This window comes from Rhyacophila brunnea, unplaced genomic scaffold, assembly GCF_057557595.1.
Source record: "Rhyacophila brunnea isolate RB1 unplaced genomic scaffold, BYU_Rbru_1.0 scaffold_12, whole genome shotgun sequence".
NCBI lineage: Eukaryota > Metazoa > Arthropoda > Insecta > Trichoptera > Rhyacophilidae > Rhyacophila > Rhyacophila brunnea.
This window is the reverse complement of record NW_028232774.1, coordinates 4,694,869-4,717,905: the sequence shown is the minus strand read 5'-3', so window position 1 is coordinate 4,717,905 and position 23,037 is coordinate 4,694,869. Positions and strand designations below refer to the sequence as shown.

At 36.2% G+C, this 23,037-nt stretch overlaps 2 protein-coding genes across 2 annotated transcripts; both read right to left on the bottom strand.

Moving 5' to 3' along the window:
* Positions 1–1,060: 1,060 nt before the first annotated feature.
* On the bottom strand, positions 1,061–5,336 carry LOC147077673 (uncharacterized). Its single transcript, XM_085940068.1, has 3 exons — positions 2,757–5,336; positions 1,552–1,796; positions 1,061–1,153 (listed from the first exon to the last, which is right to left on the bottom strand). The coding sequence occupies exons 1-3, from the start codon at positions 2,833–2,835 to the stop codon at positions 1,061–1,063; spliced, it is 417 nt and encodes a 138-aa protein (XP_085796194.1). The 5' UTR covers positions 2,836–5,336.
* A 9,932-nt stretch (positions 5,337–15,268) lies between these two features.
* Positions 15,269–21,636, bottom strand: LOC147077672 (cytochrome c oxidase subunit 5B, mitochondrial-like). Its single transcript, XM_085960668.1, has 4 exons — positions 21,540–21,636; positions 20,065–20,238; positions 17,046–17,089; positions 15,269–16,002 (listed from the first exon to the last, which is right to left on the bottom strand). The coding sequence occupies exons 1-4, from the start codon at positions 21,625–21,627 to the stop codon at positions 15,940–15,942; spliced, it is 369 nt and encodes a 122-aa protein (XP_085816794.1). The 5' UTR covers positions 21,628–21,636; the 3' UTR covers positions 15,269–15,939.
* Positions 21,637–23,037: the final 1,401 nt, after the last annotated feature.

Here is a 23,037-nt window from a genome sequence, read left to right as displayed (position 1 = left end):
CTTCAAAGTGGATGGTCGCCAGCCGGAAGTGAGAAGTGATCTGTCCTTTACCGACCAGCTAGAGACTAACTCTGCCCACCCAAAATTATTCATAACTGGAGTGATGGGTCCCGGACTTGTGGAGGTGGATGGTTTGTCACCGTATCCACCAGAAATGACTCCAAGTGCGGGATCGGGTAGGGGGGTTCCAGTGATCTCTGCTGTAGGTCTGCGCTCCAAAAACACTTCTTCCACCATGGGGCTACTAGTAAATATTTTCCCCTTGCCATGTTCAGGTGTGCCAATACCTTGTGGAATTAGATTCAGTGGCGGGAATATCCAGGCTAGTTTGAAGTCCCACTGTCGACTGAAGGCATCGTGGAACAGTGCAAGGGCATCGTTCGGATTTCGTGAGACATACGTTACGACAACATGGGCTGTGTTGGACGCGAACAGGTCTACGTCTGGGAGTCCCCATCTTTGAAATAGGGGAACTGTAGCCGCGATAACTAGGTGCCATTCTGGGATAATTTTGCTGCGTGAGAGATGGTCTGCCACGCAGTTGTATTTTGCTAGAAGGTATTGTGCAGTCAATGATATACTGGCCTGGTTGGTGATCTCCAGGATCTGTCGGCAAAGACTTAGTAGGGTTGCGGACTTTGTGCCCCCTTCGTTGTTGATGTAGGCCACCACTGTTTTGTTGTCGGTTTGTAGGAGTAATTCTGATCCCCTGAGCGTTTGCTCCCGGAGTTGTATGGCTGAGAGTACTGCATACAGCTCTTTTCGGTTGGAGTGCCACGTGGATTGGCGTTTTTTCCTTGTACCTGATAGGTGGTACTCGTCTCGTCTAACTGCGCTCCCCAGCCTGAATCAGCTGCGTCTGTGGTGAGGAAGTGATTGTTGGTTGCCCTGTGAATCTTTCCTGAGGAGCCCACTGCTCGAATCCACCACATGATGTCGTCTCGAGCTTGTGGTGGAATCGATGTTGTTTTGTGAGGGTGGCTCCTTGATAATTGAGCGCTCGTACGTTGTAGACGTCGGCAATGCAACCTCCCCTGTGGAGTGACGAAGGTTGCAAAGTTTAGTCACCCGAGGAGGCGTTGGGCCTGCCTGAGCGACCAACTGCCTTTTTGGAACTGCAATTGCAGGTGGTGACGAAGTGATGTGCACTTCTCTGTTGATAGATATTTCCGATTGTTGTGAGTATCCCACGTGATACCCAAGAACTCCCGCTGTTGGCTTGGAATCAGACAAGATTTTTTCATGTTGATTATCCAGCCTAGTGCCTGCATGAAATCTATCATATAAGTCAGTTGCGACAGAAGAATCTCTCTGGACTGATTTACCATCAGAAAGACGTCTAAGTAAGTGACGATTCTCATGCCTTTTCCCCGGGGGTGTTCGGCCACTCAGTTTGTTATTGAGGCAAACAATCTTAGTGCTGCTGACAGTCCGAACGGAAGGCACGTGAATTGAAGGAGTTCTCCTTGGTAAACTAGCCGAAGAAATCGGCGATGTTGTATAGCTATAGGTACATGTAGGTACGCTTGGCTTAGGTCTATTTTTACTAACCAGTCTTCCCTTTGCAGGAATGTTGGGACCTTGAAATGGTGGAACAGTTTGAACGGTCTTGGTTGTAGGAAACCTTTTAGGCGTTTTAGGTTGAAGACGGGTCGTTGACTGCCGTCTTGCTTCCTTACTAGGAACAGGGTTGAGAGGAAGCTCGGAGATGGTTCTGCCGATTCCAATACTCCCGATTTCTTCAGTTCCGCGATTTATGAAGTGATCTCCGGCGATTGTCGCGTTTGGAAATCCTTCTGGAATTGTACGGAAGGCATTATTAGAGGAGGTTTTGATACACCCCTGTTACAGGCGGGCTTCTCCCGGTGTAAAATAATCATTTAGTAGCTATAAGTCGAAACGTAACCCTGACCTCTAGAAACGGCTTCATAAAACATCTAATCTGATTCCTTGCTCAACCACGTAAGTATTTTTTATTCATAGGTAAAGGCCTTCGTCCGGTGTGTGAAAATCGCATATTGGGCGGAGGTGTAATTAAAATAAATTTAATTTAATTTAAAAAAGTAAAAATGATGATGGATGAAAGAGATAATTTTTAGACCAAATATAAGGATTCAAAAATAATAAATTTGGCCGCACTTGCCGGCTACGTCGAAATATCTGCGCGCCTGCGCCGAGGTGGTCCTCGTGATTCGTCAAATCAAAATCATGCGATAAAATTTGGCCAATCACGAGAGTCCTTTTTGTAGAATGGCGTGGGTACGCGAAGTTTGAAAAAGAAAAAAAAAAGAGTTAGTAAGCGTCCCTTTTCCAATAGGATAGGACCTGCGACTATAATCGTAAAAACCCAGATAAATTTGTGAAACTAAAAATCATAAGAAAATATAAGATCACGTCACGAACACGAAAGACCGAGTTTTATTTCCACTCTAACCGTTTACATCTTTTTTTTTTGTGAATCCGGGGTTCGATGGACTTCCTGAGCTAGCCGCTGGAACCCCGGGTATCTCAGTTTCTTTAGGTTCGTTTCTTTCAACATGTACGAAACAAATCCAATTAAACCATAGACAATATACATACAAATTGTATGAGACCGGAAATGGTTTGAGATTTGACGTTTGGTTCAGTGTATCATTGAAAATCAAACCGTTCTCGGATCATCAGAAATGGTTTGGCATGAAACTTCAAACCAATTCGGACGATTCATAGACTAAGACGATCTGTCAAACGGGAAATCATTAAAAAGTATACATAACCTGAAAACGATATCGATCCAAGATTTTCGACAAATAGGGTAGGTGCTCCTTTGGTCAGCCAGCTCCAGTAGTCAGCCATGCCAAACAAAACATTGTATACGAAGTAAAGTAAACATTAAATTATTTAATTTATTTGACCCAATGCTCGGTCACCTAATAACGATTATTGACAATAGTGTACTGCCATCTGTGGTTCGAATGAGAAATAAATTTTAATATTTATTTAGTTGCAGTTGGAAGTTCGGAGAGTGAGTACGTGTTTTTGACGTTTTGGACGAGTTGATACAGTGCTCGAAAATACGATATACTTCAATATTCTGTGATAATTTGTTCAAGGTAAGTTTTCCTTCTACTTAATCATGATATATTTATTATGTTTTAGTGTAAAAAGAATGCATTTAAATAATATTAGTTACTTTTTTAAAGCGGCTGCCTTTAGGGTCAACTTTTTCCGAGTTTTCCAAAAGTCAGCCACCCGGCCGACAACTGGATTATTTGATAAAAAAATATATAATATCGCTTGGTATTGAAATGACAACCTAATGATGTTCTCTAATCAATACAATTAAAAAATATTTATTTTTCTCATAGGATCCTATAGTCAGCCGCTTGTAAAAGTACTATTATGCTGGCGGCCGAGAACTGGAGTTCTCAAATCCTTAGGTCAGCCACCTTTTAAGTTCTTCATTTAATCATTGTAGATTTCTTTTATAATAAAAACAGCTACTTGTATTTATAACGAGATCTAGTTGATAAATTGATTATTTGTTTTCAGTTTACAGATATGGAGCCAAAGAAGCGTTTGTTGCGGCAATATGACGAATCTGAAACGACTGAATCAAAAAAAAATACTGTGCTAGAAGACATATTCTTACCAACCAAATTTCTCTCAGTTCCTTCACCTTTTTCTAGCCATCTCTTTTACCCTTCCCCACTTCCAAGCCCATCTAATTCCAAACATAAACTTTCCAAGCCCAGTGCGATTTCGTCGAGTGCATGGAGGTTGCTTGAAACGAACAAGGAAGCTTTAAAAATTAAAAAGGCTGAAGAAATAAGAACGAGGAAAGAGGCTCGTCAGAAAGCGGGAAATATAGCCAAAAAAACTAAAAAAGAGCACTTTCTGTAAATGTTCTAAAAGAAAATAAAAGTGTTGCAACTACGGAGATGATACCCAAGAAAAAGCTGAAAGCACGTAAAGAAAACAGTGAAAACTCTGTTTTATCTTCTGACGATGCTGAGTGCGAATATTGCAAACGAAAATTTTCACAAGGTACATTAGGGGAAGAATGGATTAAATGCGTGGTCTGCGATGTGTGGTGTCATGTGGCATGTGCTGATGCGGACACCAACAGTTTTCTCTGCGATTTTTGTACCTAAGTAGTCGTAGTTTTCTATTTTTGTAGTATGTTTTGCAAGTTTTTTATCGTCTAACAATAGTATTATACGTACAATTTTATATAATAAGTAAATATTTTTTAACTTTTTTAATAAAATTTGAGTACCCAAATTAAATAGCCCTGTTTTACTAGCATTATAGTAAGAGTATAATAATTCAAATCCTATTTAGAATCAGGCGGCTGACTTCTGGTGCTGGGGTGGCCAGAATTAGGAACATGGTGGCTGGCCACTGGGAAATTGGGTTTACTTTACAAAAACAATATTTATATGCTAAACTCCATGAGATATAGACATAATAAAAAATGTCAACAACACTTCGTTAAATTTCGCTTATTACAAAAAAAACACACAACACCCAATGTTATTTATAAACATATTACGTCAGTATGCACTTCAGATATGTGCTAAGTGGCTGACTACTGGTACAACTACCCTATTTCGTTTGTTATTTTCTCGACATTTGACTTTAATATAATATTTTGTAGGATTAAGGAAAATCGACATGCCTAAAAACAGCATTCTCTGGCATGTGTAAGATCATCGTGATATGTTAATATTAATATATTTTAGATTTAGTACTTTGTATTTTTGGTTTTCAATACAATGGATTTATTTCAATGTATCCCATTATTTTTTGAATCGTCGTCGGAAGATTCGTCTGATGATGATTTTTTCATGCTGGAAGACTTTCAGCCCATTGCCAATAAGAAAAATGAAAATTATTGCGAAGAGACTGTTGTAGACTACACGGACAGGCAGTTCATGATGCATTTTCGCGTTTCTAGAGATGTGCATGCAGATCTCACGGAACGATTTCAAAATTCTTCTCATTTTCCAACCCAGAACAGAGGCGGCAATGATAGAATCATTGCCACTAACCATTTACTGATATTCCTTTGGTTTGCTGGACATAAAACTGCGTCATTTCGAGATGTGGCTGATAGATTTAATATCACTATCGGTTCTCTCTCCAGAGTCATCAAAAGAGTGACTGTGTTTATTAGTAATTTATCCCCAGAAATAATACAATGGCCAACGAATTCTGAGAAAGCAGTTATAGAGATGGCTTTTAGGGAGAACGGGTTTCCGGAAGTCATCGGTGTCATTGATGGTAGTCATATAAAAATAGATAAGCCAGAAGATGATCCATTGTCATACATCAATAAGAAATCATATTATTCAATGCAGGTAAGACAAGATATTTTTCTATGATATTTCTTTGTTTTAGATATATTTGTGTTTTAAAATAATAAAAAAGACTCGCCTTAGATTAAAGAATAAATAATCTCACATAAATTTAATCATAGCACTGGTTCAAAGAATGTTATTTAATAAGTTTTCCAAGTACCTAGCTGAAAATCACAAATCTCATTCGTGCCATACTTGTTTGCAGGAGCAGGATTTTATTGCTTTCTGTATGACTAACTATCCTTTATTTTAGTTGCAGGCTGTGTGTGATGATAATCTCAAATTTCGAAATATCTATGTTGGATATCCAGGCTCAGTGCATGATAGTCGAGTATATCGAAATTCTTCACTGTATAGACAACTACCAAGTAAATGTAACAACAAATATATACTTGGCGACAGTGGATATCCCTGCCTCAGGAATTTGCTGACACCTTATAAAGCCAGGGGAGTACTAAATCAAACTCAAATTAATTATTATACCAAACTCAGTAAAATTAGAATCAAAATTGAGCACGCATTTGGTCTACTGAAACAAAAATTTAGACAACTCTACCACTTAAAACATTGGTTTAATTACTCACTTTATTCAAGCATGTTGTGTTTTACACAATATGTCTTTAAATGACCAGTTTCAGTGGGATATTGATTCACCTACTGGAAATAGTGTTGAAGCAGGTTCATCCTATTTATCCCGCAATAATAGTACAGCTGGCGCAGATAGACGAAATGAGATAGCTCAACTTCTTGCATCCAGGAACTTTCCATAAAATTTTTAATGCTTTTAGTATGTGTAGAGGCAGAGTTCAATATTTCAGTTAAGTACCTACCTATCATGTTTTTATCTGTAACTTGTTTCTATGGTATCTATTTGTTGTTCGCCGGTACTTAGTAGGTATATTTTGTTACTTCATCAAATATAGATTTTGTGGGAGCAAAAAGTATCAACTGAATGGAGTCCTACCTGGTATTCTCAAAGTACCTCTTACTTAGTGTAATTTGTCTTTAATATTTTGTTTAATGGTTAGATATAGGTTATTAGTTTTAGTTAGTCTAGTTTTTTCAATTTTATTTAGGTACCTACCTAGTCTTTATTAGTTACTATATTTGTTTCCACACTTCACTATAAATATGTTTTCTATTTTGTTTAATGGTTAGATATAGGTTGGTAGTTATATTTACATACATTGTATATACTTATTTTTGCTTAGGTTAGCAATAGTTTCAACATAATAAGTATAACAAAAGTATTACTTCTTCTTCTTCGGCCATATCCATCCCTTAGTTGGAGCATATAGACACCACGAGGCGCCCCCAAGAATCCCTGTCGTTTGCCAGTTTTCTTGCATCGTTCCAGGTCAAACCAGCATCCCGTAGCCCCGGCATACATACTCTATAGATAGTATTTAGCGGCCTTCTAGGACGCCGGAATCCAGTTGACTTGAAGAACAGGCAAGCCAGGTTGAAATTCTCTTCTGGCATCCGCAGCACGTGGCTGAGCCAGGTCCAATGTCGCCTCTTCACTCTCAGTGCGATGATAGGCTGCTTGGTGCGTTATACCTCCTCGTTGCTCCTACAGTCATACCAGTATCCATCGCAAACATCTGTTTTCGAAGCTCAGTCAACTTTATACTGAGCTTCGAAAAATATGTAGAAGGCTTCTTTTTCTGTGTACATATATATTACTAATATTGACCATAATGAAGAGACTTTTAAATATAAAACGCTGTGGAATATGCCTCCTGGGGAAACCACAAAGTAAAAAAAAAACGCACCATAGCACTATACCTCCAGGGTGGTGTGGAAATCAGTACCTACATAATATTTGTTTCGGTGTTGTAAGTGCCTATTATTTAACGAATATAATATCATATAAAAATAATTCACTGGAATACAGCCACACAATTCAGGTTCAAAACCCCACAAAGCCGGGTGTGATTTCAGCCACTGGCATAGTGCCATATACGCTAAAAACTGCTGGAGAAGGGACTCGTGGAAGATGCAATGATAGACTTAGCCACGCCTTACAGGTACTTACCCACTGGCTGATCTGGAAAGATATAGAAGATTCGCGTTGTATCTCAGGATACCATTGTGATATAACAATAAAACTAGACTGCTCTTTTAAAATTACATATTACTTTATTGAAATAAAATCATAATATGTTAAAACTTGTTTTTTTTTTACAATTTTCCATAAGTACCATTCCGTAGGTTACCATCCGGCACCACCAGATTTTCTAGTGCTAGTTTACTGAGATTACATCATGATGTTGGGCATAAATTCTAATTCTGAGACTAGTTTTCATAAATTCTAAAACTGATTCAATTAGTCCTAATTTCAAATCTTGCCAATACAGTTCAATCAAATTTTAAAATAAAGTGAATTAATGATGGAAAGTATATTGTCATGGTAATGCTTAAAAAAGAAAGTGTAGAATATTTTTATTAGATTAAAAATGGGCATTGGAATTTTAATTACAATAATGGAAAAGGTCACATACTTAAGTATTTAACAAATCAACTTAACTATCACAAAAACTATAGCACAGATCAAAAGTAAACACTTGATGTTAATGGAAATATTATTTTTAAATATAAAATAGCAAAGGAACATTATGTGACACATTACTGTGTCGGACAAATACAACCATACATAGGAAATATAAAAAATCAGTTGGTAAAGCCGCGTTCACACGGTCCAAGTACACTTGGACCGAGTGCCATCCAAGCGCATTCGTATGAGACAGCTTTATACTAATTATTCCTATCCAAGCTACTCGAACCGCGTCCTACTCATCCAAGTTAGCTTGGATAGGAGTAATTTGTATAAAGCTGTCTCATACGAGTGCGCTTGGATGGCACTCGGTCCGAGTCAACGCGGCTCAAATGATCACAAGCATAAGATTGTCAATTGCACAATGGTGCTGTGGAACTCCAATACGCAACCCTGGCTCAGCACAAAGGTATTTCTGAAACAAAATGTATACACATTAATAATCAGTATGAAGGTAGCCATTCAAAGATGCGTTTTATACATGAAAGTAAAATAGGGTAGATTGTTTATCATTGCTGTGTAAACTGAATATTTTGTAATGTTATTAGGCAGCTGAAATTTTGCGAGTATTAACTATAATGTTTGAGACATTCATGGTTGTCACTTTTATAAGGACAGACAGTGTGTGAAAATCGATTCTGCGTATTTAAAGGTTGTGAAAATACCAAGTACTTTGTAAACACCAACCCATGCTATGTTTAGTAGGGAACGAGATGCTGCAAGAAATCCACCTGGTGTCCATAACATCTCACTCATGAATATTGATTATCTTGGGATGAGTAAGAGATATACATCGATATAGTATTAGCCAAAGATATCTGTAACACCGCGACCAAGCCTAATTTTATTTTACCAAACTATTTATTATTACGACAATATGGACAGTTCCGCAGAACTGACTTCTATACGCGTGGGTACAACACTTTGGTATTTGTTTTAAATAGTCTTAAACAACTTACTGTGTTCCATTTTGAATCTACGTAAACTTCGTCTCAATTTCTGTTTGATCGCGTTAACTGTTGTTAGGCTTCGTTGTAGTGTTCCTGAAAATGCTGGAGGCGTCCCCCTTTGAACGTGGTGAGCGAGACTCGGTCACCTGCGTCTAGGGTAAGTGCCCCTCGCACCACCTCGGTTATCTCTGGGAAAACCTCGGTTGGATGGGCGTGGGCCTCTCGGCAAGCCACCCCTGACCTGGTCTAGTATCCTCCTAGTGTATCCCTGCCTCCAAAAGGTGTCCTTGTGTCCACCTGACGAAGTGCTAGGTTGACTCTCCCTGCCCTGGTCAACCACTTTGGTGGTCTGATCGAAGACCTTCTCACGACCCCCACCTCTTTCTAGGAACACCGCCAGTTTATCTTTATTGAAGATATGTTCGGCGCTAGGTGGGATCTTGTTAAGAGCCTCTCGTGTGAAGGTATAACGGAGAAGATTTTCTTCCGCCTCGTCTGAACCAACTCTGCCCGTTTTCCACAAAGGATTCGGGTGACGTCCTCAGACAATTTGTTGAGTGCTAAAGAGGACCCGAATACACTCCTTTTGAGCGAGCGTCGCATTTTGGAGGCCGGTGATCGTACGCTCCATTAGATGTATCATTTGCGATGAACGATCGGGCGTAACTCATCGTTGAGTCCCAACTCAACGAAAGACGGGGCCGCCAAATATTGTTTTTGGGTTTCAGCGTAGCGAACCCCCGCCCAATTATCTGTGTCGAAAAGTTGGAGTCTGGTAAGTTCTGCTACCCGAGCTTTGTCTGGCGTCGGAAAAGCAGGCTCCTGAACTACGACACTAAATACAGGCAACGGAATCCTGTTGGGTTTTTCCGCTGTTTCAAGCCTTGCAGGCGGCCGTAAAAAACTTACCGGAGAGTCGATGTTTACCGTCGGCCTCTGCGGAGTAGGCACCACTGCAGGCAGACCCTATTGGGTCAAGATTGAAAAAATCTGAGATACCTTGTTATCCAGTGACATTACTGATGCCCTCAGTTCACCTACTGGATCGTCCAACAGTAATTCCGACTCATTGGAGTCGGTCTCCATCGCTAGTCCCACCGCGACTTTGCTGGCTTCATTACGCTCCATGTTAATGCACAAATTTCACAATTTAACTGTACTTTAACGTTTGAAAAAAAATTTTCGCTTCTGACAAAAGAAAAATAATAATAAACTATTGAATAACCAAAGACAAAGGACGCTACGATAGAAGCGTCGTCCTGCCAGCCTTTTAAACAAGATGAGCAACCAGAGAGATAAATAATCGAGAAGAAAAGGGGGTAAAAAGGGGCAAGCACAGAAGAACACAAGGCAAAAAATACGATCAACATCTCAAGGGACTTCAGAGTCAATAGCGAATAATGTGAAATAGTACCTAGTAAAAAATATTTTTGATAATAAATCCTAAATATAATAGTTTTTTAACATATTTGGCATAAAATTACAGTATTTTACATTTTTCACGGAATCAAAATAAGACGTACCTATTGTAATTTACTTTTACCAGTGTTGCTATCCTTTTCTTTGCTGAAAGGTGTAAAAAATATAGTATTTTCTACAAAAGCAGTACCTACCTAGGTAGGTACACGAACATTTTTCGGGCCATTAGATAGTACTTTTACTCCTGACGAGTTAATTACCACGCTAATTGCTTCACGCCAGGCGTGTCTTTAGTAGTGACCGTGTTGTGGTAATTAACTAGTCAGCAGTGAACGAGTTAGCAAATTTCGCTTGAAATAATTATAGTACCTACCTATTTTACATTTTTCGCCCAATCAAAATTATAGTATTGTACTTTTAATTCTTTAAGCAGGTACTAGAAGTTCTGTGTAGTTCAAAACCAGAAAACTACAGTATCTCGGCCACATTATGAGGACAAAAGTACAGCATTCCCCAACTTATCACCAAAAGAAAGGTCAACAGCAACCATATCAGAGGACGACACCGTATTTATTGGCCTAAGAACCAGTGGCGGCCGGTGGTCTTCAGAATAGCATTTTCCGGTAGTGCGCAATGGTTTACCTTCTATAAAGAGAAGATCTTCTTCTTTCACCCTGTCACGACCCAGCATTGGGGCATAGGCAAACACAAGTTCGCGCCATTTCCCTCGGTCCATCGCCAACTCTTGCGCCTCCCGCTATGTCAGACATGCAGCACGTAGGTCGCTTTTGTGGCACCGCTGCAGGGTGAGGGAGGGAACATGGCGACGGAACCCTTGAGGCTGTGCCATAACGGTACGAAGTACTTCACTTTTTGGCGGCATCCGGAACACGTGTCCTAGCCACGTAAGGTCGTAAAGCGTCTTTTCATGATTACCTCAATCACCGAAGGCTGCCGTGTTCTCTTACGACTTCTCAGAAGGTAAATTAAATATGTCTTTGTTTATTTAAACAATTTCTCAAAAAAGATTTTGAACAGCTAGAATGATTTAATATCAATAAAGAAATATAAATGTCACAGTTTATGGCTTTGGAACAATGCGTTAGCCAAATAAATAACCGCTGATGTGTTTTATAATTATTTTGAATGTGATTGAGTGGTTTAGAAATAAACGCAGCAGTTTGCATTTTCGTAAAATGTTGGCGATTCATTAAATATGTTAACTGTAAAATTGTTAAAAATTAACTCGCCAACATTGTTATAAAACAGAAACTGGCGTTTTAGTTTCTAGAGTCCTTCGTTTCGTGCGCCGATCTAAGTGTGTAAAAAATTCTACACAAAACGCCATTACAGAAACATTTAACTACCGTTTAAGTAGTATACAATGACCTCATTGTAATCCTGTGCAAACTGAAAATCTATTTGGATCGCAATCGCTTTGCGCTCATGAATGGAGTATTGTTCATAATACTGCTACATGTTCTACTTCGCGAAGTGAGTGATACACGTATGAATAAAAATGAAAAGTTGAGCAATGTCTTCAAAAACGCAGGCTGCCATAGCACTTGCATGGTATTAGATAAGCCGCCGCTGCTAAGAACTATTGGTACAAGCGCAGCTCCACTGAACTGTTTCGGGTAGATGAAAAGGCAAAGATCGCCCGGATCGTGGCTGATCTCCACTAGGCAGAAGCGATCTTCATATATAGAATTTATACATTTTTTAATTTTCACGAATTCTGGCTGGTCCTTTAGTTATATACTATTTTTTTTTTTGTTTTCTAGCTTGGATTTTATCAGCAATAATTTATTTTTATTCATGGATATTATATTCTCACTAAATATATACACCCACGATAGCCGCGTGGCTTAAGCGCCGGTCCATAGTGTCGAGGGTCCCAGGTGCGAATCCTGGGTCTGGCAAGTACACAATATATTGTTTTTCAATTTGTGTATGAGTCAGAGTATGGACCTAATAGGTTGAGCAAGTGGCTGACATCCATTTCTCGTAAAAATAAAATCTGTTAATACAAACCTCCACTCTGTGGGGGGCCATAGGATCCTATTAGGATCGGACATGGTCGAAAGAAGAAATATATACGGCCAAACACATATTATATACTTAGTGAAACTATGTTTCCATGAACAGATATCATAATTTTATTATGAAAAGCAAATATGGTTTGTCTATTGAAGGCCTAATACTTAGCTATTTACAGGGCTTGAAATCCACCGGAGCGCCGTTCAGGTTCATGAAATCCCCAAAAATATCGCTCTCGTAGAAAAAATATTTTTTACCATCCAAGCTCGATACGCCATATAACAAAAAAATCTAACACACTTATTTCTATAAAATATACATAAAAATATATAACTTTGTTTATATTTTCGGAACATTAATATCGTTTCCATTTCGAACACTGCCTATTTAATTAAATCTAGTGCGTGTTAAGGGAAAATTATCAAAATAATATTTTTTTGTCTTCGATCTCTCGAAATTAAATAGTTTGACATAACTTATTTTTCGTATTCTAATGCAGCGATACTCAACCTGCGGCCCTTTAAGCTTTTGTGTGCGGCCCGAAACACATTTATTATCAGGAATTTCGTATATCCTGAAATTCGTTTCGACTTTTTCGACACCCGAAGGGGATTGTCATTATGGTACACATAAGATCTGGTATAAGAATGTTGCTATTGCACACGATTAATTTAAAAAACACGCATAATCTTTAAAATCTCAAAAATGTTTTGTAAAAAAGGGGGGGGGGGTTTCATGATTTTTTTCGTCACACCAGTAGTGATGCGACCCGCGAAAGGCCCGAAGAAAAAAAAGGTTGAGTATCATTGTTCTAATGTGTCAATGACATTGAGCTACTTGTTGGCGAATTTACAATCTGCCTGTAAAGTCGCCCAGTGTCATCATCGAACAAGCAGATTGTAAACAATCTACCGAGAAAAGTTGAAAGCTGGTCAACTTTGCATGCTACACGCCGGCCTGTGGGCCTACTGCGTCTGCGCAATAATGACCTCCCGGTAAAAAACGAACTACGTTCTGTCAAAATAGTAGCTAGCTTGTTGGCTTCTCAGCGAATGGAAAGTTTTGTCATCATCACAATCGCAGTTGTTGAATTGCCCGCTTTTAAATTCGCCAACAGCTCGTAAAGTAGCTCAATGTAATTGACACATTATATCCAGGGTACTTTATTGAACAGAAATATTGTACTTTACTTATCGGTAATTACTACAACTCTTATTCCCTTTTGTCAAGAAAATGTCCCCCTACCAGCCAATAAAATTAATAAAGCTGGAAAATAGATACCAACCGTTGTCATATACGCAGTTTCTTATCTACCGTGTGATACCCTGGGTCATGAGAGATCTTCTGTTTTTCCTTCGATGAACATTATTATAAAGCATTTTTCCCTGCTCACGTGGTATAGTTTCCAATCCCGATATTCTAGTAAATTTGAATTTTTATGCACCCGTAAATTACATGTGTGGTCGCAGCCATGACCTATTTTGGGTGAAAGCTGTTTCCTCATGTCAGGCTTACCAGGCACCAATAGCGAAGGCTGTGCACTCCCTAGAGATGTAGACATTTTTGTGATGCATTATGCAACCTGTTTTTAAAATTCTATTTTATTGTTTAAATAGTTTTTTTTTAATTCTTTTCTATAACATAATTTTTTTGCTTTGTTTTTTTTTCTCTAATTGATTTACATGTACTTTTTATTCTAAATATGTTGTGAACGTCTTGAATCAATAATTTGTCATGTGCTCAACTTGTCTTTTTTAAATAAATAAATAACTATTGGGATGTATAAATAAAACTAAGTATGAATACTCCATCTTTTGGCGATACTGATTTTGTGACTTTTTTCAGAAATAAATCCGTGTACAAGCATCATTTGTTACATACACTTTTTTTTTCAATATGAAAACCCTACTATAGATCCACCAGTATAAATTGTCCACTGAATGAGAGCGCCACATGCTAACATTTGACATCATTTTCATACTTTTTATACCGAGATGAGCTTAGTTCTAAATTCAAACATATGACGATTTATGATGGTATATCTATATACCAAACCTGGACATAAATTGTAGTAGTGGTCTGTGGCCTTACTAAATCAGTTTTTTGTGAAAATGAGTAAATACTAGTGCAACGGTTCCCAGTGCCGTGATTGGCTAAGACACACAGCACTGAAAATCGACACAACACAGGTCATGCTCGATTCCAAATGTATCCAATTGGAATCGAGTAAGATATAAAAATCGTGCCTTAGCACTTACAGAGGGGCTGTGGAGTATTCCAATGTTTTCACTGAACCGTTTAAATAATTCATTACAAGCAGAGTTTTTTACTTACCCATAAACAAACAGATCATTCCCCCTGTACATATGCTGTGATGAAGGAAAATGAAATGGGGAGGCTTTTTTGAAACTGTTTCCAACTTTTTGAACTTGATCCACCAAGGGAACTGACAAAATTTAGAATACCTGTTCCAGTGGATTTAAAAAAACAATTTCTACACCTGTTGGTGAAAACAAATGAAATCATTTTTTTTTTAATATAAAATTGATTGGACAAATTTTACATTTCGCGAGTATAGTAGCTAGAGGCATTTGAGAACACTACCTCATTGTTGCTTTTGTTTTGCCAATAATCGACACTTAGAATCTTGTAGTACTACGCTTGCGATTAGTTAGGAAGTCAATGTTGTCGAGTGGTTATATCATTGATAATCAATCGATTATTTAAAAAATATGGAATCGTCAAGAATTTTACATTTTTAAATATCAAAGTTTCATAGCCATTCATTTGAACTTTAGCAGTAGAAACAAAGTGGGTAGAAACGACTGGATGATGACACTTGAACCTTCAAAATTACACTCATACCATTGACCTATGTGCCTAGCAGCCAAGCAGCTGACACGATGATCTTTACTTTGACACAGGTTATAACTGTGAAGATCAATGCATAAAAACAAGAGTGATGGAACAATAATTACGCCATTTTTATTAAGTAATTTGTCATTATTTCCTATTTACATCAACAGCAATAATAAGTAAATTACAACGCCCAAATCATAATTTACCAAGATGACAATCAAACTTCTTCACCCTCAGTGTGACAATTTTAATTGCGGCTAAATTATGTAACAAATTAATTCGGCCACCATCAAAATCGCCACAATCAACATATATACTATTAAAATATGTATTTCTACTAAAACATCTACACTCTCTTGAAGCAAAATAGATGCACCGATGTAGGTAACTTACAGAATATTTTTTTTATTGCAACACGCTTCGTTATTGTTCGATTAACAATGGTCAAAATTATACAAAAGTGTTGGCAAATATTGAAATACAATAAAGTAAATAAATAAACAGGACAAAATATTTACCGTTTGCGTTTAAAAAAAACTTTTAAAAACTATGAATTAATGCAAGTGTGAAATAACGCACTTAAACAGAATGTAAACATATTTATAATAAATACAGGTTGTATGGCTTTGTTGAATAAAAGTTTTGTCCCATTTTTAAGTTTTCTTAATTATTTATCGTTTCCAAGATTTTCGGAGAGACTTTGGTAACGAATGCGTGTTCACGATTATAAATATAACAACTACATCATTTGACTGTTTGTTGGTAGAGCACCTCATAGTGCTGCCTTTTCAATTAGCTTAAACCAGTGGCCACATTCACATCTGCGGGGTGATCCCTGGAAAAAAAACATATGAAATGTCAGTTATATTCAAATGATTAACATAAAACTTATATTCAACAGATGGCAGTAATAATTTTTGAGACCCATGTTTGCGCATGATTATGACTGCTGTATGTAAAAAATCAATCACAAATAGATCAACAACGTGTAAATTACATTTCGTTGTCGAGCTGTTAAAACCTATGACGTAACAAAATTGAATTTTACAGAAAACAAATTAAGGTAGACTTCCAATTATTTTTTTAGTCTCCGATTAACTTGATTATTTAAATAACAAGTGGCAACTTGTCATTATTGAGTGTTTGTTACATTGGAGGTATGAGATATCTATAATTATTATGTTTTAATTTTGGTGGTATATAGAACATCTAGGGCAGGGATGGCGAACCTATGGCACGCGAAATGATTTTGCATGGCACGCGAATGTTTCATTTTGAAGAGAAAAGAAATTACTATCTTATGTATATTTAAAAAAAAATTTTTTTAAGTTTTACAAATAAACATATAAGTGCTTACTTATATAATATTTTTAAATAATGATGACATAGCCATGCGTATTTTCTTCGGTTTTTCATATTATGTTTACCAATCGAAGTGCAAACGGAAACAACGAAATTCATGCATAAATATGTTACAAATTGCCTTGTATAAATCCTCAAAATTAGACCATTAATTTCCATATTTAGCTAAATTCACGTAGGTTTGATACATACACAATTTTTAACAGTTCGTAAGGCAATTGGGGCCCCGTTCAATGATCAGTGTGTTTCATCAGGCTGATTAGTATGGAGCATTTTTCAGTCACCATGATGCAAGCGAGCCCAATCTGACAGTGGACTCACAGACGATTTTCATGGGTTTACATAAGCGCAACAAAAAAATGAGGACTCGTGTTAATTTAATAGACATCCCACAAAATTCTCTGACAATAAATGTCTAATACTTGAAATCGTCTGAAGCCTGCAAAAGATTGTTGTGAATTTTTTTCTGATACGTAATAAATATTTCCACAATTTGTAATAAAACAAATCACTTACTCTATGCAACCACATCCAGTTTACACAAGTAGCATCTTCTTCACCTGTGAACAAAGAAAAATAGAATTTAATAGGACATATGCCAGATGCAGTCATACTTAAAGTATGATTTATAGTATACATAAGTATGTAACTTAGTAACTAACAGCTCCTCGACACTTAATGATAAAATAGAGAAACTGAAGTGACAACCGTCATAATAATTGAGTATATTGTACACAGAAAGTGAGTATTTTGTTGTATGTAAATATTGAATGACAGTCATTGAAATTATTATGCTCAAAATGCAAGGATTACTTTAACTGCAGTGAGTGCATTTATTAATCTAAATGATTAATAACGCAACCATTCACTTATTGTACATACATAAATAACTGTGCATTTCGTAAGGTATTATATAACTACCAACCGTTAACTTAACAACGACATCCGTGCATCTGGATGGATAGACCATAAAAGCATAATATCAAAATCTAAAAAACAATAATTTAGGAAACTTAATTATTATCTTTTTTTATATCACATTGCCCGTGGTAGAAGGTTTGAATGCAGACTGACTGCTAATTTGCAAGTACAGGAAACACTCGTTTATCACGCCCGTACAATCAGATTATTTGACAGTTAGCAACAAATTTTACATAATAAGTGCAGAAAGGCAGGGCATACCATGTAGCTACATTGTTTTTCGCCGTACGGAATAGGATTAATGTTATTTTTTTCAGTTTATTGGAAAATATTTTTTTTCTTCTTTCTTTTGACGATAATACCAAACCTAATAAGATCATATTATGGGCCTCCGCCTCCACAGAGTGGAGGTTTGTATTAACAGATCTGTTAATAAAACTGCAAAGTATATATTTCTTTTATTAATTAATATAATATGACGTTTATTTCCATATAGATGTGTTGCAATTGATATGTAGACATTTTACTTCTAGTCTACGTTCAACTACCAGGATTAGTAATGGCGTAATCTCTAAATATTTTATCCATAAACCGATAAACGATCAAATTAAAAGTTAACAATGCAATGTTTCTGGGGTTTACAATGTTCTTGCAAGATTCTTTAAATAAAAGATAAAATTCAACAGAATACACATATGTGTTTCTACAATATTATGTTATCTAATCAATAACATCAATAGAGATATTATATTATAATATACCCCAAGTGTTTGCACATTTTGTATTCAATAAAGATATTACGATTGCAGTTTAAAAAAATATGATAAAACCATTCTATAAATTTAATGAGGGGCAGAGACAAAAACGGCAGTATACATTTTACGTAAAATGTTACTGAATCATTAACAATGTCTTCTTTACTTATATGAGTATAACTTCTGAAAAAAGTATTTTTAAATGTCATTTGTGTACTAATATAACCAATAATAAGACATTTTTAAAACTGCTATTTATGTTTCTAGATCCCATCAAATGTACATTGTAAATAAGGTTTGATATGTCGGACGGGTAACAAGAGAGGAAGTGAGACGATTAGATACAACAGGAACAATGTAAACACTGTTGGCGTTAGTAACCATACACAATATTGATGGGTGCAAAGATGTTGTCTCCAGTTTTGTATATTTTGTGAAAATTGGATATGAAAGATTCTAATTGATTAAAAATCAAAGGCGAAATCGTAATAATTAAGTATTTGACACACCCTATTTGGACGTATATTTTTACAGCAGTGAGCTATATTGTAGAGGAGCGTTTGTATATAATATATCTTCAATTCGGTAAAAACTGGATATAGAATACTGGTGCACTGACCCTTTGATACACAAGTTAAACGCGCCTATTCTTTGCGTATGACAAGAAAATTCTATCTACCTGCGTACTGAGAATTCTCGAATCACACGATTTTCAGTATTTTTTAACTACCCCTCACCCCATCGCAGAATCTTTCACACCTTGTCTAAATTACGTAAAATTTTCGAACTCCCATTCCAAATTGAGAATTATCGATTTCACATTCTCATGGAATATTTTATAATTTGACGTTTTATCATTCATATTTTCTACAACCCCTCAACACCTTCATCACATACAACATACGTTAGTCAGTCGAAATATTATTCATGAACGCATCGATAAGCATCTTTGAATAAAATTATGCCATCTCATCAGCCCTATTGTATCATTTTTGCATAGAGAGCTAATGTTACTAGCTACACCAGATTGATTATCAAAAAAAATTGCTATTCTGATTTTGAAGATGTTTTTGCAAACCTTTGCAATATCCAGTGGAAAGTCAGTCATAACGATATCAGTCGTCTGGTATCCATGGTATAAGTATGCTCTTTATTATATATTATATATCGGAAAGATCCACCATTGACACCGAATGATTCAATTATACTAAAATTGTGTCATTAATATTTAGAATTTTGGTAAATATTTACGGATCAATGACATGCAAATGCATGTACAGCGTTTCATACCATCACTATATTATATAATGGAAGTATAGTCCAATTACAAAAATAAATCTGTTATGATAGTTGATGAATATGTATTTATGACGTGGCTGTACGGATAAATAATATTGTACAACATAATATTCTTTTCATTATGAATATAATATATTAATAGGTATATTATGAAAGAATTCGGTTCAGCAGAACGATGGGCCTGGAGGGGTGCAAGGTAAGAAACTCCCATCTGGAATGCATCGTAGGGATAAAAACCAATGTTCGTATAGCATGCATGAGGATTTAATATCCCTCCTTTGTGAGAGTGTGGAGCAATCTAAATATATCACTGAGGAAGTCATTGAGACATACATATTGTGTTCTGTATAGTGTATGTATTCCTTTCCTGGGTGACTCTGCCATACATCAAGTTAAGGCTTTACCGGTGGCTCTCTAGTGAGAAAAATGTGACTGTGGACATTTCTGTTGTCATCTAAAACCTGCTGCTACATGAGAGAATGAAAAAAGTTATGTAAAAATTATTATTCACTCACTTATTAATCATTTTTAACATAAGTTCATTAACAATGGTAACTTACAGAGGCAGCCTACAATACGTGCTTCGAAAGCGGAAGGAATAAGGTTGGGTTTGTCCTTTGTACCAGCGCCACGTTTCAGAACGTTTACATCAAAGGGATCGTCGTTTCCAGCAGCCATTGCCATTAACTCTCTCTTTTCCAAGCCGGTTGCGTGCTCCATCGGGTCTGCCATCACTATAAATAAAAAATAACAACAATTAGCCCATTGAAGACAGATTTAAAGGGAGAAAAAAGTGGACGAAGAGCCAGATTAAGACATTGTAGTAAATTTGACAAGACTAAAACTGTTCAGTTATGTCTAATTTCAATATTTAAAAAAAATTGTGTAGGTGTTGAAATACTTCAATAGGACAAGTGGCGCCAAATTGACAGCGATTGTACAGAATCACTTGGTCAACAGCAGCATCAAATTGGCGCCGATTGTCTTCAATGGGAATCATTACCCAAGCTTCGGGAATATCGGTGGTTTTGTTTTTTTTAAATCCTGCAGTTAGACGATTAGGTGGTTAATATGAACATAAAAACATTATTTTGTGAAATACGCATACGCGATGATAGATCTGTTTTTTATACGATTTTTAAGAAAACATCTTATACGATCCTCGCAGTTTAATACATCTTGGTGATTTTCTCAAGCGTGGGTGTTTCTGTGATCGTTTCACTACTACTAAATTACTTATAATTGGGCGTGCAATAAAAAATTGTTCAATCAGCAAATGGTGTTTGTAAAAGCAGATGGTTAAAGTAGGTTATTAATATAGTTTACGCGATCCAACAGTCATTTGTTGGATTTAAGGAATCAATCAGCATTGAAGGCAAAATCCTGACAAAATATGCGATATGTACCTACCTACATGGATAATAATGATTGAAACATAAATTGAAGTTATATTTATTTGGGATTATCTTGAGAGAGAAGATGTGTACCTGTGACAGATATTGTGGAATTAAACCATCTTTTGCAACTCATAAGACAATAATAATTCTTCAATGTAATATAAACTAAACTCCATGAAGTGTGGATACAATATGCACACTTTTCTTGCTTATGTCAGTGTAATAATGTAGTTAATCAATAAAATCATGTTGAATACGTTTCAACAGTTGAGAATCAAACAATACTTTACATTTGCGTAAAATAGAATCGAGACATTGGTAAAATAAGTCTAATAAAGGTATAAATACATAATGGTAAATAGTATAGGCACTCCGGCACCGTTGTCTTTTTATATAACTCTTTGTATTTACTGATATACGATGTTCTAACTAGGTAACTAAATAATCAAAGGATGTTAGCAACTATAACAATTTTATATTGCAATATATAAAACTGGTTTAAGACTAGATAGTAGTCTAAAGAAAGATCAATATACGGTCCGGTATCGGTGGAAATCTGACATTACGTAACGACATTTTGACAAGTAGGTGGAGTAAAAAGGGTAGATTTTCACGACAAAATATTCGTTAATACTTACTTTTGTCGGCATAACAACGACGGGCGTTGAACAGAATTAAATTCTTGGAATAAGAGAATCGCGCGAGCCTAGCGCACAAGGCAGCCATTTTGAAAGTATTTATTTATCAGACAGTCGGACAAAATATTTCTGCTGAAATCCTCAGGAGTTGGCCAACATGAACATAGGGGCTACAAATTTTATATCCGGTGTAACTGAGGCGGTATATTTTTTTCTTATGGTAACATTTTACGAACTATATTCGTATCATAAAGGTATTTTAAATCGAATAAACATAAAAAGTTGAAATCTACTTGAATAAAATTCATATTCTAGCATTAAAATAATATAGGTAAGTATATTTAAAGTATCCCATTCAAAGAGGTTATTGGTCTTATTGGTTGACATAAAATAATTTTGCTAATGCTTTGGCTACGGACATGGATACGGCGAAGATTCATCCTATCTCCAAAAAACTTAAATTTTTATTTACGATTTCAAAAATAATGTATCTACTGGTTGATGGTATGTGAGATGAAGAGAATGTACATATGTATTACGCTGTTTATAGATAGATTTAAAATGGTGACGCAAACAGACACTCATGATAATACTCGCTGTTATGAGTTATGCAGTGCAATATCGCCACATTATACATTTTCCGCTAGGTTCTTTAAGTTCTATTCAAACCCAAACACAAATAGGTAGTTTCAATCACTTGAGCTCTTTGTAGAATAATAAGAACTCCACCAATCAATTATGGTGGTCGTGTAACAGGTACACCGCCACTGGTAAAATAATATATTTATCATTAGTATGGATTGTTAGGTGGATAGGTGCATGGATTGTACACAATTATTAATTTTTATATTGATGAAAATATTGGCCCTGTAAGAAACATTCGTATGTGGCATTATATTATTGTCCCGATGATGTCAAATGAAAATGTGACAAGAATAATTAATTAAGTACTTAATGTTATCTACAAATTATTGATAAAATAAAGGCCTTTTATGTTGTATATAAACTTTATATTATTTTAAAAAGCACTAAATATAGTAAATAGATATTTTTTTACGAAATAAATGATTAAAAAATATATAGTGCTTCCAAAACTTTACATATTACCTACCTATAACTTATCTGATTTACTGATGACCAATATACCAATTATGATAAGTTATAATTAACTATAATATCTTTTATTCAACGAATAATTCACAAGATTTAAGAATGTACCATTCTGATTATTGAACATACATAATTTTGAAAAACACTTTCTGAGAAAATATATTATAGCCAATAGAAAAAATCTTTCTGAAAAAAGTAAGCCACCCTGGCAGGGAGTCGAACCCTACATCTCCTGGTTTTGCGCCCCGTCCGTCGCATTTACCTCTATGCTACGCAGTGACATACTAATTGCGACAAGTTTTAACTATTGGCCTTTTTAATACCTACTCATCAGCGTTCTTCTAAATCAAGCTACTTTGGCAATCGGTTTTTGTTTTTATTAATCAAA

Excerpts from the sequence above, each read along its gene's own strand:
- LOC147077673 (XM_085940068.1), bottom strand. The coding sequence starts at position 2,835 with ATGGCTGACTACTGGAGCTGGCTGACCAAAGGAGCACCTACCCTATTT. Across the intron at positions 1,797-2,756 it reads TGGATCGATATCGTTTTCAG|AAGGATTTCCAAACGCGACA; the intron begins GTTATGTATACT and ends GTACAATTCCAG. Across the intron at positions 1,154-1,551 it reads TTCCTGCAAAGGGAAGACTG|AGAAGTGCACATCACTTCGT; the intron begins GTTAGTAAAAAT and ends ATCTATCAACAG.
- LOC147077672 (XM_085960668.1), bottom strand. The coding sequence starts at position 21,627 with ATGGCTGCCTTGTGCGCTAGGCTCGCGCGATTCTCTTATTCCAAGAAT. Across the intron at positions 20,239-21,539 it reads TCGTTGTTATGCCGACAAAA|TGATGGCAGACCCGATGGAG; the intron begins GTAAGTATTAAC and ends TTTTATTTATAG. Across the intron at positions 16,003-17,045 it reads ACTGGATGTGGTTGCATAGA|GGATCACCCCGCAGATGTGA; the intron begins GTAAGTGATTTG and ends TTTTTTTTCCAG.